The 12,840-nt window shown below is 39.2% G+C and overlaps 1 protein-coding gene across 1 annotated transcript in view; it reads left to right on the top strand.

The window, feature by feature from the left end:
* ZBTB38 (zinc finger and BTB domain containing 38) overlaps positions 1–12,074 on the top strand; it is a 32,287-nt gene extending 20,213 nt beyond the window's left edge. Inside the window, exon 2 of the mRNA XM_063132164.1 lies at positions 8,327–12,074. Within this exon, the coding sequence (XP_062988234.1) occupies positions 8,327–11,920 (3,594 nt within the window). The 3' untranslated portion in view covers positions 11,921–12,074. The remainder of the gene's footprint in view (positions 1–8,326) is intronic.
* Positions 12,075–12,840: the final 766 nt, after the last annotated feature.

Below are 12,840 nucleotides of genomic sequence, written 5' to 3'. Positions count from 1 at the left end.
ACCCCCTCCCATTCCATGTTCAAAATCTGCCTGGACAGGCAAATTAATCTGTCTTCAACACGAGTGATGAGGTGATGTCCTCCTCTGAACCTGAAGGCAGCAGGCTAACTTAACCAGTGCAGAGTAGGTTGCAAGGTACACAGCTGTCTCTCTCAGCTGTCTCTCTCTGCTGCCTCCCAGTTTCTGCTGCCTGGGGAAATGGACTCACCGTGCCTAATGGTAGGACCAGTTCTGTTTCAGATCAATTAAAAAAAAACCCACCAAGACAGACACCGCCCTCAGGCTTACAATTCAGTAACTTAATAATAGCTCTTCTTAATATAATGAATGTCAAGATCTCCATACATATGTGGGAAAACTTCACCATTAAATTTCCTTGGAAAAATTGATACCCGAGGTAAATTTTTGATTTGGTATCTGTAGTTAAAATGTATGTGAATGTGGTTTGCTTTCATAACAGCTTATGCTGAGTTTCTTAACTGACCCCAGAATAGTTGTTTTAAATGGATAGTCTGTTTTTGTTTTTTATGGTTTTAAATTTTGTATATTTCTTTTTAATGTTCACTATTTTTAACTTTTGTAAACCACCCAGAAAGCTTTGGCTGTGGGGTGCTATATTAATGTAAATAATAATAATAATTAATAATAATAATAATAATAATAATAATAATGTCTGAGGGATCTGCTATTGGTCACATAACTGAAGTATGTTTAGCTTTTCCTTTTATTAGGGAATAATAATGGATTGGATCCAAAGAAGTATATGTAGAATTCTGTTTGTGTAGTGGGGCTTTCCCATTGGCCCCTTCTGTTGCAGTCCCTCAACTAGCACCTCTACAAAAAGCTACTCCTGAGGTTTGGGAAACCCTCTGGAACAGTGTGAAATATGGGGGTTCCAGGAAGTGTGCCAGTAATAGATTTCAGCCAACATTATTTCACTATTTTCTCTTAAAAGAAGGGGGATGCTGCTTTGGGTTTATTATTATTATTATTATTTATTTATATAGCACCATCAGTGTACATGGTGCTGTACAGAGTAAAACAGTAAATAGCAAGACCCTGCCGCATAGGCTTACAATCTAATAAAATCATAGTAAAACAATAAGGAGGGGAAGAGAATGCAAGCAGGTACAGGGTAGGGTAAGCAGGCACAGGGTAGGGTAAAACTAACAGTAGAAAGTAACAGTAGAAGTCTGCACAACATCAAGTTTTAAAAGCTTTAGGAAAAAGAAAAGTTTTTAGTTGAGCTTTAAAAGCTGCGGTTGAACTTGTAGTTCTCAAATGTTCTGGAAGAGCGTTCCAGGCGTAAGGGGCAGCAGAAGAGAATGGACGAAGCCGAGCAAGGGAAGTAGAGGCCCTTGGGCAGGCGAGAAACATGGCATCAGAGGAGCGAAGAGCACGAGCAGGGCAATAGTGTGAGATGAGAGAGGAGAGATAGGAAGGAGCTAGACCGTGAAAAGCTTTGAAGGTTAACAGGAGAAGTTTATATTGGATTCTGTAGTGAATTGGAAGCCAACGAAGAGAAATAAGAATTATTCTAAGCTTACACACATTGTTCTGTAATCTAAGGAAATAAGTATGAGCATGTTTGTGGTTTAATAAAAGGAAGTGGGGTAAAATGGTACAACAGCAGAGCTTGATATTCTAAAGAGATGTTTTAGCATCTCTTTCATAAGGCATAGCATTTGGAGGCTATGCTCAGTCATTTCTCGAACTGTTCCAAGTTTAACACACTGGTAACAGAATGATCACTAATCATGTTACTAAACTTTCTAAGGGCACAATCCTATGCATGTTTGGACAGAAAAAAATCTTACAACTCCAAGCATTCCCCAGCTAGTATGTATGTATGCATAGGATTGTGCCCTAACTATAATTTACTTAGGACCCAACTAGACATGTCAGTGTTTACTACTGAAAAATATAGCAGATAAACACAACATGAGAACAATAGCTTGTAGTTCCAGTTACTCTCAAGAAAACATTATGGCAAAGTAATTTTGCAAAATTAAGGAGACATTCACATGCCTCTTCCTAAAATAGCATTTGTCTCTAAGGTTATGCGCCAATATTGAGCTAAAAATAACTACCAAGAAAATAATCCTTCCTGTTCATTTATTACAAGTTGTTCATTAGCCTGACTAAAGATTTATTAGTCTTGGTATACTTAGGAACAGTATGTCAGGTCAAACCATCAGTCCTCTGAAAACAATTGTAGCTCTGTTGCATTGCCTGCAGGGTGGGAGGACAGAAAAGGAATCAATCCAGTAAATTTTGTTACTTCAGATTTTAGGAGGCAAGGTTGACAGCATGTATTTCTGGACTCAAAAAATAACTATCAATAGCTGCAGTTGTGAAATCCACTTTGGACGTCAGATGCTTGTGTTTCTAATTCCATATCACATGAGCACGGGTGACGTAATCTCAGACCTTGTATATGGGAAGCAGAGTTGCTAATGCAGTATTATCTGTACGATTGTGCCACTCACCTGAAGCAGAGTTCTTGCCAGTAGCCTTTATGCTGAAGATATTTTCTTGTACGTCAAGCTCCAGACTTATGTAGGTTTTTATATATGGGTCCAAAAGACAGAACTCTGTTAACTAGTGCAGATTTCAGGTCAGTATCCTTCTGATTTATGTAAACTAACATTTCCTTTTCTGCCTTTGTATAAACTGTTAATATCTGTGTCTTCTGGGCACAAACTGGGAGGTTTAGCTTACAAGCAGACATATATTTGACTAGCTCCACCTTCTTATATACATGTAATGGCTGACATTCTCATTCAGAAACCACCATCTACAAAATCTAATTCATTTGCTGTCAGGATCAAGGCTGTTCTCACTAGTGTGGGGAAAACAGTTTGGGGGTGGGTGGGTCAATCAGACTCAGAATCTGAAGGAGGACCAGGAATTTACCAGCTAACACAGGAAGGGGGAAGGAGACTCTCCAAGACTCTTCAAGAGTCAAGGATGAATCTTCTGACAAGCTTCTCAGCAAGAATGCAGACGGCTCAGAGATCATTTCCCCCCCCCACACACACACTCCTGAGAACTCAGCCTCTGCCTGAGGGGGAGGGAACATCAGAGTTGACAGATCCCAGAGTCCGCTGCAGGGTCAACTGGTCAGAGGTGGGAGGTGGTGGGAGGCGGTTCCTTAGAGTAGCGGCTCGTAAGAAGCTCCTCCTGAAAGACCCTCCCTGAACTAAAGTGCCTGCTGGACTGTAGGAAACAGTCCTGCTTTAGTTGAAGGCAACTGCATAGCTTTGTTAGCCAAATTAAGCTTAGAGGATAGCTCCTAGCATTCTCAGTCCCTTCAGGGGTAAAGAGATGTTTATTTGTTGAATAAAGCTTTGTGGATTACACAGCAGACGCCTTTATTGTCTCGCATCAGTGGGAGGGCTTGGATTCGCCAGAGTTACTTTTTATACATGTAGCTACTATTTTCATATTTCAGAGCATTTCATTACCTAATAAAGGTATTATAAATTCTTAATCGGCAATACACATGTTCCGCAAGAATAACTTTGTAATGTTATCATTGTAAAATGCTATCTGACTCTGACATTTTCAACAGTGGTTAGCTGTACTTCACAGACAATCTTAAGATCTATGTTTGCTGACCTTTGCCAAAAACATCACAATGAATACTGAGGATATTGGGGGTGGAGCAATAATTTTCATAGTTTTATATTTAATAGTTAACATCTTTATACTTTATATTTATCTCATTTTATAAATAGCATCTAACAGTACTTCTTATACTTATTTATAAATAACAGCTAATATTTAACCCTTACTTTTAAACCACAGTTGTTTGTATCCTTCTTCCAATGGGTAAATTCTATCCTGGATGCAGTTTTCACTCCAGATTTTATACAGAAAGTCTACAGTGTAGTCCTTCTAGGAGATTGTTTTTGTCCCAGCCAGTAGAAAGTATTAGAATTTTTTTTTAAAAAAAAATCCCATTGATACAAAATTGCCCTACAAGGAAGCCAAATGGCATTTCTTTCTTCTGCAACCACACATAATGGTTTTGTTTGGGAGACATTTTATTATCCCAAAATACATTTGAATGTGACTTGGGGTAGTAAAATACCCACAAACTATTTGTTTCTTTCTTTGTTTCTTTCTTTTTTATTAAAATATTTATATACAGTGTTTTTGTTCTTGGAACTGCCAATCTCATTTTCCAGGATCTGACCTAAGAGTTGCTACCATCTTCCATTATCACTTTCTGAATGCATTTCCCCCAACAAAATAGAATTTCAGTCTCTCCAGCTGCAATCCTATATACCTTTATATGAGAGTAAGTCTCATTCAGCTCAGTGGCATTTAGGCACCTCTACAGCATGGCGTCCATCTGCCACACCATAGAGGTGCGGAAATGTTATTGTATGGGCGGCTCACATCGCACCAGCCCTGCTCCCATCTCTTTCACCTGCCTTCCTACCAGTGGCTCACATTACCAAATGTCCCCCTATTTCTTTCCATTAAAAAAAAAAAAGACAGAGAGAACAACAAGAAGGGGGGGTGTTTGTGTCCCTCGCCTGTCCAGCTGATGGTGACCAATCAGGGGTCAGCATCAGCTGGGACACGCCTCTGCTGCAACTTCAAAGCAAGGAGACAAGACGTGCCGTCATTGCCTCACTCCAACTGGGAAAAGTACACAACCTTTTAAAATCGGAGCATGAGGGGAATGCCCTGGGAAGGCTCCACGATGGTGGCTGCACCGTATAACTCACCTGCCACCACTGGAGATCCACCTAGTGGCAAACACTAGGTTCTTAACTGAACTCCCTCATTTTGCATAGTTCTTTTTATGGCTTCTTTTAACAATCCTGTGGCTTTTGATGACTCGTCTGTTTCAGTTTCCTCACCAGGACATTGAGGCCTTTAATTAGTGTTAGCTGGGACATCGTTGGACTCGTTTTTGGGGTTCTGGAGTTGTGGACAAGAAGAAAGCCCACAATACCTGGATTTTGTGTGAACAAAAACAATGGATCACAAACACTGAAATGGTTTTCCTCTGCTTTGGTAGGAAGAGGGAGAGACTAAGAAAAGCTGACAATGACGGCCCATCAGTTTAAAAATCTGATGGCTTATGGTGTACAGGTAGAGTGCCCATCTCTTCTCTTCTCCTTTTACTTAGCAACCCATGATTGGCTCCTTCCTAGGTTTCTGTGTGACGTCCGAGCCTGGACCACTTTGGTTTAAGCAAAGGGGTGGTTATTTGCTGGGTTGACTCTTGTTACTTCTTTCTGATATATTTAGCTACATGCCTGTTGCTTTCTCCCAGAATGGAGAAGCAGGCAATTTTATTCTCTGAATATTCATAGTTAAGTTTTTCTTTCTTCACTACAACCTCCCCCCCCCCCCGCCCGATGCATAAGGTATGCTTACACCTCCTTAAAGGAGGAACTATTTCTCTTTTCATCTATGCTGCTTAACCTTTATGACAGGCCTCCAGACCAAGGCAGTCCTATGTTGCTTCCGTTGCACTGTACTTTTCAAATATTGATTTTCTAAGTAGTCTTTAAAAAAAAAAATCTTTTATTTCCTTGGTTTTTCTCAACTTTTATGGATAGTACCTAAGGATTTTTAACACTTATTGAATTCTTGCCTGGAGATTCTTTTTAAACACGTTTTGGAACTTTTTATCTGCATACCATCTAAGAATCCTGAACTCCCCATTAGAGTGGTAGATATCCATTTCTCTTATTCTAAATTCTCAAAGACAGCTGGACTGAAGACAGTGTATTAGACCCAGCTAATGTTTTATTTTATATCCCATTTGACATCCATTATGCCTGACTTAGTAAATGCAATTAGTTTTTATATTTAGTCTTTAATCATTGCCTTTATGATAGCCCCATTGAAACTGCTTCACTTATTATGCTTTAGGGTACAATCCTATTGGGCAGAGGCTGATGGGGATCTTATGCAGAGCAGGACTATCTTCGCCTTTGCACACAACACACCATTCTGCATTTTAGCTAGATGGCGTTTTTGCCCATCTAGCTGAAGTGTCACAGAGTGAGAGGGAAGGAGGGCTGGGGAAGTGTGGGGAAAGTTCAAATCCATGCTTTGCGACCTCGGAGAGGCAGCCAACCAATGTGGTTATCTCTGTGCTGGGCTGTGCAGGGCGAGCTCAGACTCTTGGGGTTGGGGTTGGAGTGCTGTCTCCAACCTCAGATCCAGGAATCCAAAGTATCCTAATCCCCTCCCCCCAAGCAAATTAAAATAGAGGCAACAAAGAGCTCATCTTTCAATTGGAACAGGGCAATTCAGAGCTTATGAGTATCAAGGATGGTTCCAATAGGAATGCATCCGTTATTCTTGCTGATTTAGAAAATATGTTCGTTTCCAATGCCTGATCATTCATAGTTACATCTGTAACTATGGATATTTCCCGATTCCAGAAAAAAATATTCAAACGTTTTCTAAATCTCTAGGAAATTTTATTTTTGAAGCTCTGGCTCTTGTAGTTTGGCTCCATTGGATTCAAGCCACCAACAGCTGCTTTGTGTGATTGCATAGGAAGAGAGCTTTGTGCAAAATGTTTCAGTTTATGATAAGCTTAGATCAGGAGTCAAAAATTCTTTATCTATTCACAGCCTCTTTGCAACAGCATAGAAATATCCTTCTGGTGGTATCCTATCACTTTCCTCTTGGAAGAGCCACTTTTCAAATAGAGAATGTAGTTCAATTTTCATATGAATTAAGATGGTACTTTCTGATAAAGACAAAAGCAATTCAACCAGTACCTAAGTTTAGGTACTTCAGGAATTGCACTTATACTTAAACTTCTACTGAATTTAACATATTTGGGGTGAGAATAGTTTAAAGACAGTCTACGTTCTTGAGGAAATCTTAAAATGTAATTTTGCTCTGCCTTCTAATGTAATGTAAAATTACTATATTTATATAGGGAAATGATTCTTATATTAATAAAAAATGATGTACGATGGAGCCAATCAATATTATTTTGTCTTGTACAGGAACTACCTATCAAGTATTGTTCTCTCCAATGGAAGTTTCTCAGCTGTTGGCTGTTTGTGCTTCATGCAGTCTTTCCTTAGCACAATATTCAGTCGCAGGATCAGGCCTTCTATGGGATAGAAGGGCAGGCAGGATCATATTCTAGATGGAGATGAGTAAGGGGCAAAATCAAAGCAGGCCAGGAGGCAGAGCTGGAGAACAGGATGAAGCCCAAATCAACTTGGGCAAAGTTGCTCCCAGAGTCCCAAATCAACATTTGTCAGCCTGCTGGGAGAAACAAATGCAAAGGCAAGAAGATTAGTGAAGGTAGGCAGGAGCAAATGCAGACATAGATAGGGAGGAAAGCAGATGGAAACAAGGCCATGGTATATTCACAGAGCAAATAGACTTAACGGAGAATATCAAAGACAAGAATGAGGAAGTGGAAATGTACATGAAGTACAGCAGGGGTAAACATAATCTGTCAGGAAGTTCTCCAGACATATATCTGGACCCTAATTTCACCACTCACCAGTCATAAGCTTTTGGGGGCTCTGCCCCCCTCTTCTCAGTTTAAAGAGTCATTGGAGGAGTGATTTATTAGGATTGAAGGAAGCACTTTTCCTCCAACCCTTCCCATTGCAGTGTCTCTTAAGGCTTCTCTACAATAAAAAAAAAACCCACGCTGCCTTACCGTGGCTTTCTGCATCTCCTTTCTTTCTGAGAAGTGATCTGTGCCATTATATGGGCAGCCACATGGTTTGAAATTGAATACTACTTCTGCCTGCTTGCTCCATGTGTTCAATTCACTTTAATGAGACAGAGCCATCTAGTGGTGGAATTATAGCGCAACTCCAAGATTACACACTGGGAGGTGGTGCAATTTCCTGGATATTCCCATATTATCTCTGAGGTTTTTAAACCCGCAATTTCCAGGGGACAGCACGGGAGGGTCTCTGGATGTTGTCAACATCATGTAATAAACCCACAAACTTCTGTGAGTGGCCAATCACAACCGAGCTATAAATCACTCATTTAGAGAAGCTCTTAAAATAAAAAATAGAACTCAAACATTATTTTTTCTGCATAACTTGGGAATCATCTGAGTATGCAGAAGTTGTTACCTTTTCCATAGCTGGCCTGTCAATGAACTGCTGATAGACATAGAATCTCAAAATTCTCTATATGATAAATTAAAAAAATGCTCCTTAAAGCTTAGATAATGCAATTATTTATATAAACATCCGTGTCTAAAAGAAACAAAAAGTACTGAGATTTTACTGAGCAAGACATAATATTGCTATTTGATCCTGTTAACTTTTTTTAAAATCTCTTTTATTTTAAACAGATGACCATCATGTCCCATTCCAAGGATCTCAAAGATGATTTCCACAGTGACACAGTCCTCTCCGTCTTAAATGAACAACGCATTCGGGGTGTTCTATGCGATGTCACGATAATTGTGGAGGACACCAAATTTAAAGCTCATAGCAATGTCCTGGCTGCTTCGAGCCTTTATTTCAAAAATATATTTTGGAGTCGGGCGATCTGTATTTCTGGACATGTGCTGGAACTCGATGACCTCAAGGCTGAAGTGTTCACAGAAATACTTAATTATATCTACAGCTCTACAATCATCGTTAAAAGACAGGAGAGTGTTTTAGACCTTGCAGCTGCAGGGAAAAAACTGGGAATATCATTTCTGGAAGATCTTTCAGAAAAGAGCTTTTCAAATTCTCCTTGTCTGTACTCATTCTGCAATACTGAAAGAGGTGAAGTGAAAGAAGAAAAAAGACAAGAAGACTCGGCCATCACAAATGGCCCAAGAATCACAAATGCATACTCAATTTTTGAATCTGAGAATAGTAATAATTTGTTTTCTCCACTTGACCTGAGAGCAAATTTTAAAAAATTGCCTGAAACAAATAAAGCTTCCAATATTGCTCTGGACAGGAATGGTGCTTGCAAAGATGTTGAACGAGTCAGTACATTAGCTGAACATTCCTATGCAGTTACTACAGGTTGTGATGCTTTTCAACAAAATTCATTTTATCACGAAAGTAATCCATTTTGTAAAATGGGTGAAGATAGTTCTGAAGTTGTCCAATCAATACCTCTAGTCGAATCAGTAATGCAAACGTATAGTACAGCAAAGGCTATTTTTAACTCCCAGGTCACTGATGCGCCTACAGTGAAGATATCAACCAACAAAGGAAGCAGTGCAGAAGGTCACCAAAACATAGAAAATGATCACACCATTTCTTTCCAAAAATCCAACCCAAATACTGGCAATGTTCTCCCTTCTAAGGAAGATGAAAATAAATCTGATCATATTTCTGGATCAATAGTCGCAGTCATTCCACATGTTTATAACTGTAACTGTTGTGCTAAATCATTCAATGATGGAACTCAATTCAGCACTCATCTTCAGCTTCACTCACAACCTCAAGAACCTTTTGTTTGCAAATACTGTAGCAAACAATTTGAAAGTACTTCTGGACTAGAGACACATGAGCAAGTATGTAGGGAATTGGACAGTTTGTGTGTTCGAAGTGAAAATGAACAGAGTTGTTTAGATAAATTTGCTACTTCAAATGGAAAAACTGGCACCTCCTATATAAACCCAGAACCCACATTGACTGAAAATGAGCTTACTGATTTTCCTGTCACAAACTGCTCAATGCCAGAAACAGACCACTTTGTTAAAGTTGTAGACGGACAGATACTTTATACGTGCACCGTTTGCAAACGTACCTATGTTACTTTGTCTAGCCTCCGAAGACATTCAAATGTTCATTCGTGGAGAAGAACTTACCCTTGCCATTACTGCAACAAAGTATTCGCTTTAGCAGAATACCGTACCAGACATGAAATCTGGCACACAGGAGAAAGGCGATACCAGTGTATCTTCTGCCTTGAGACTTTTATGACATATTACATACTCAAAAACCACCAGAAATCTTTCCATGCAATTGACCACCGGCTTGGAGTAAATAAGAAAACTGCTAATGGCAGCTTGAAACCAAGTGTATATCCTTACAAACTTTATAGGCTTTTGCCTATGAAATGCAAAAGGCCACCATATAAAAGCTATGGAAACCCTTCCTTTGAAAGCATACAAGAAAGCATACAAGTTAATGAAGTCCCTTCTAGTACCTGTATTATTCAGAATACTGTCACTTCTGAGCTGCCATCACTAGATTTTCCACACAAGATGTTGTCAAACACAACGATTTCGTTGGATACATCTTCATGTAGTGATGCAACAGCAGTACCTGTGAACCCTCCAAATATTTCTTCATGGGAAGCTGGTTCATCAGAAGCAGACCTTAAAAGTGATACTTATGCTCCTGGAAGACCATTGTCTTCCACTGAACCTAACTCTGGTCCTCTGGAATATGATTCCTTTCTTCAAACAATTAGCAGTAGCAATGCCAGTGAAAACTCAACCTCCGTTATTAATTATAACAAAGCATCCTCTGTGATAGTGCATAGTAGTAGAGTTTCATCTGTAATAATGCACAGCAATGCTGTCAATGCCATAGGAAGTAATAGCAACATAGGAACCTCAGATATTACAACCAGCCAAGTAGCAAGCGATGACCGCATACATGGGTCAGATGGTAGCAAAAGCAATGTGAGAACAAGAAGCAATAAGGAAAAGAAGAAAATATCACTATACGATAGAGAAGAAACATCAGAAGAGTTAAAGTATGTGGCAAATACAGGGATGTCTTCTAACACACCTACAGATACTTTTGAACCTTCAAGTAAGACTGAAACCTACATTGCAAAACCTGCATTACCGGGAACATCTGCTGATAGTAATGTTGCTCCTCTTTGTCAAATCACAGTTAAAATTGGGAATGAAGCTATTGTGAAGAGACATATTTTGGGGTCCAAACTGTTTTACAAAAAAGGCAGAAGATCTAAATATGAATCCAAAGAAGATCATACAGTTCAGGTTTCAGAACGGGAGAAAAGAGAAAGAAGCATGTCTCGAGTTTGTCGATCAGACTACATTGAACTCAATGAAATGTGTGATGATGTAAGTGACCATGACTCCAACGATAAACCATGGCGGCCGTATTACAATTACAAACCAAAAAAGAAATCTAAACAGCTAAGGAAAATGAGAAAGGCAAAATGGAGAGAAAAGTACAAGACCAGAGATCCCAGCAGAGAAAGTGGAAAGACGTTTGTCACAAATTATGCACTCAGGAACCTCCCTGGAGAAAAGAGCCAAGAAGATGATGGGAATATGCCAAATCTTCATTGTGAGCTCTGTGAAAGGGAGAACTCTTCTGCTGAAGAAACCCAGGATCATTTACACTGGGACACACCAACATCAGAGCCTTACGCTTGTGAGTTATGCCCAAAGCAGTTCCAGAGTCCATCTGCTCTAAGGATGCATATGCGATGTCATACAGGAGAGAAACCCTACCCTTGCAAAACCTGCGGAAAGAGCTTTGCAGTCTCAGGCAACTTACAGAAGCATGAACGCACCCACCTAGCTGTCAAGGATTTTGTCTGCCAGTATTGTAGCAAGGCATTCACTCTAAACGAAACACTCAAAATTCACGAGAGAATTCATACAGGGGAAAAGCGTTACCACTGTCAGTTTTGCTTTCAGAGTTTCTTATATCTTTCTACCAAACGGAACCATGAGCAAAGACATCAGCGTGAGCAGAGTGGGAAAGGGTTTGCGTGTTTTCAGTGCCCCAAGGTTTGCAAGACAGCAGCTGCTCTGGGAATGCATCAGAAGAAGCATTTATTCAAAAAACCCAAGCAAGAGGATAGAAAAGACAATTTGTTTAAGGAAAGCACTAAGCCATTTATAAGTCAACATTTCATCAATTCAGAGGGACAGCAAACAACTAAACTGTTACAAACTCAAAATGTAATTAATGCAGATGGGCATGAAGCAAGTAACATTCAATAACACACATCAGGGATTGGAGTTTGAGTAAGAAAAACGTTCAGTGGATTAAAGAACATAGAAAGAAGAGTGAACTTAAGTCACGGGTGGGGGAATGTCCAGACTTATGGAAGTACTAAAACGTGAGGTGTTGCTTTGCATATAAATATTTATTACATGAAAAAAATGTGCCATAAAAAACAAAAATGGGAATTGTATAGAATTTCTCATGTAGCATGATGGCTTGATAGAAGTTGAAGCAGACATTTATGTCCCACGGAACAAAGTCTACAGTTAAAAGGAGGCAAACAAGAATATGGCTAACTGAAACCTTTTAAAATGATATTATAAGTAATTCACTGTTAAACTGGATTATAACTAGTTTGTAAAGAGTCTGAAGCATTCTGGACAAAATAAAGATAAAATATATAGATTCAGAGTATAATAATATTAAAGAATTTATAGTAGAGATAAAAGAAACTATACCCTGTATTCCTAACTGGAATGTAATTTTAATTTGTTCAGAATTCAACACTTTAATTTGGAAATTAAATTTAGCCATAGTCTAATGTGTATGCTGTACAGCATCTGGTAAAGATTACAAAAATGACATTTGAAAAAGTACATCCAACTATTCTAGAGTCTGAATATGCTGTTAGAGAACAGACTTAGGAATGATAATCATAACAATTATAATAATTAAAAAAGATATTAAGACTGTACTACAGTGTATCATAGGCTCCCCACACTAGCGCTGTCAAGTACATAGCTTGATCAACAACTGAGTTGCTTAAATATTTACAGCGGGCCTGTTCAGACAACACGCTAAGCCATGGTTAGGCCACTAACCCTTTTGCAGCAAATGGGTAGTGAGCGTGTTTAAACCATGGTTACGTAGCCCCCATAATTAGGAATGGTTCACATGACACACTCAGTCATGGTTC

Source organism: Elgaria multicarinata, chromosome 8 (genome assembly GCF_023053635.1).
Source record: "Elgaria multicarinata webbii isolate HBS135686 ecotype San Diego chromosome 8, rElgMul1.1.pri, whole genome shotgun sequence".
NCBI classification, from domain to species: domain Eukaryota; kingdom Metazoa; phylum Chordata; class Lepidosauria; order Squamata; family Anguidae; genus Elgaria; species Elgaria multicarinata.
This window is presented reverse-complemented; position numbering and strand designations above follow the sequence as displayed.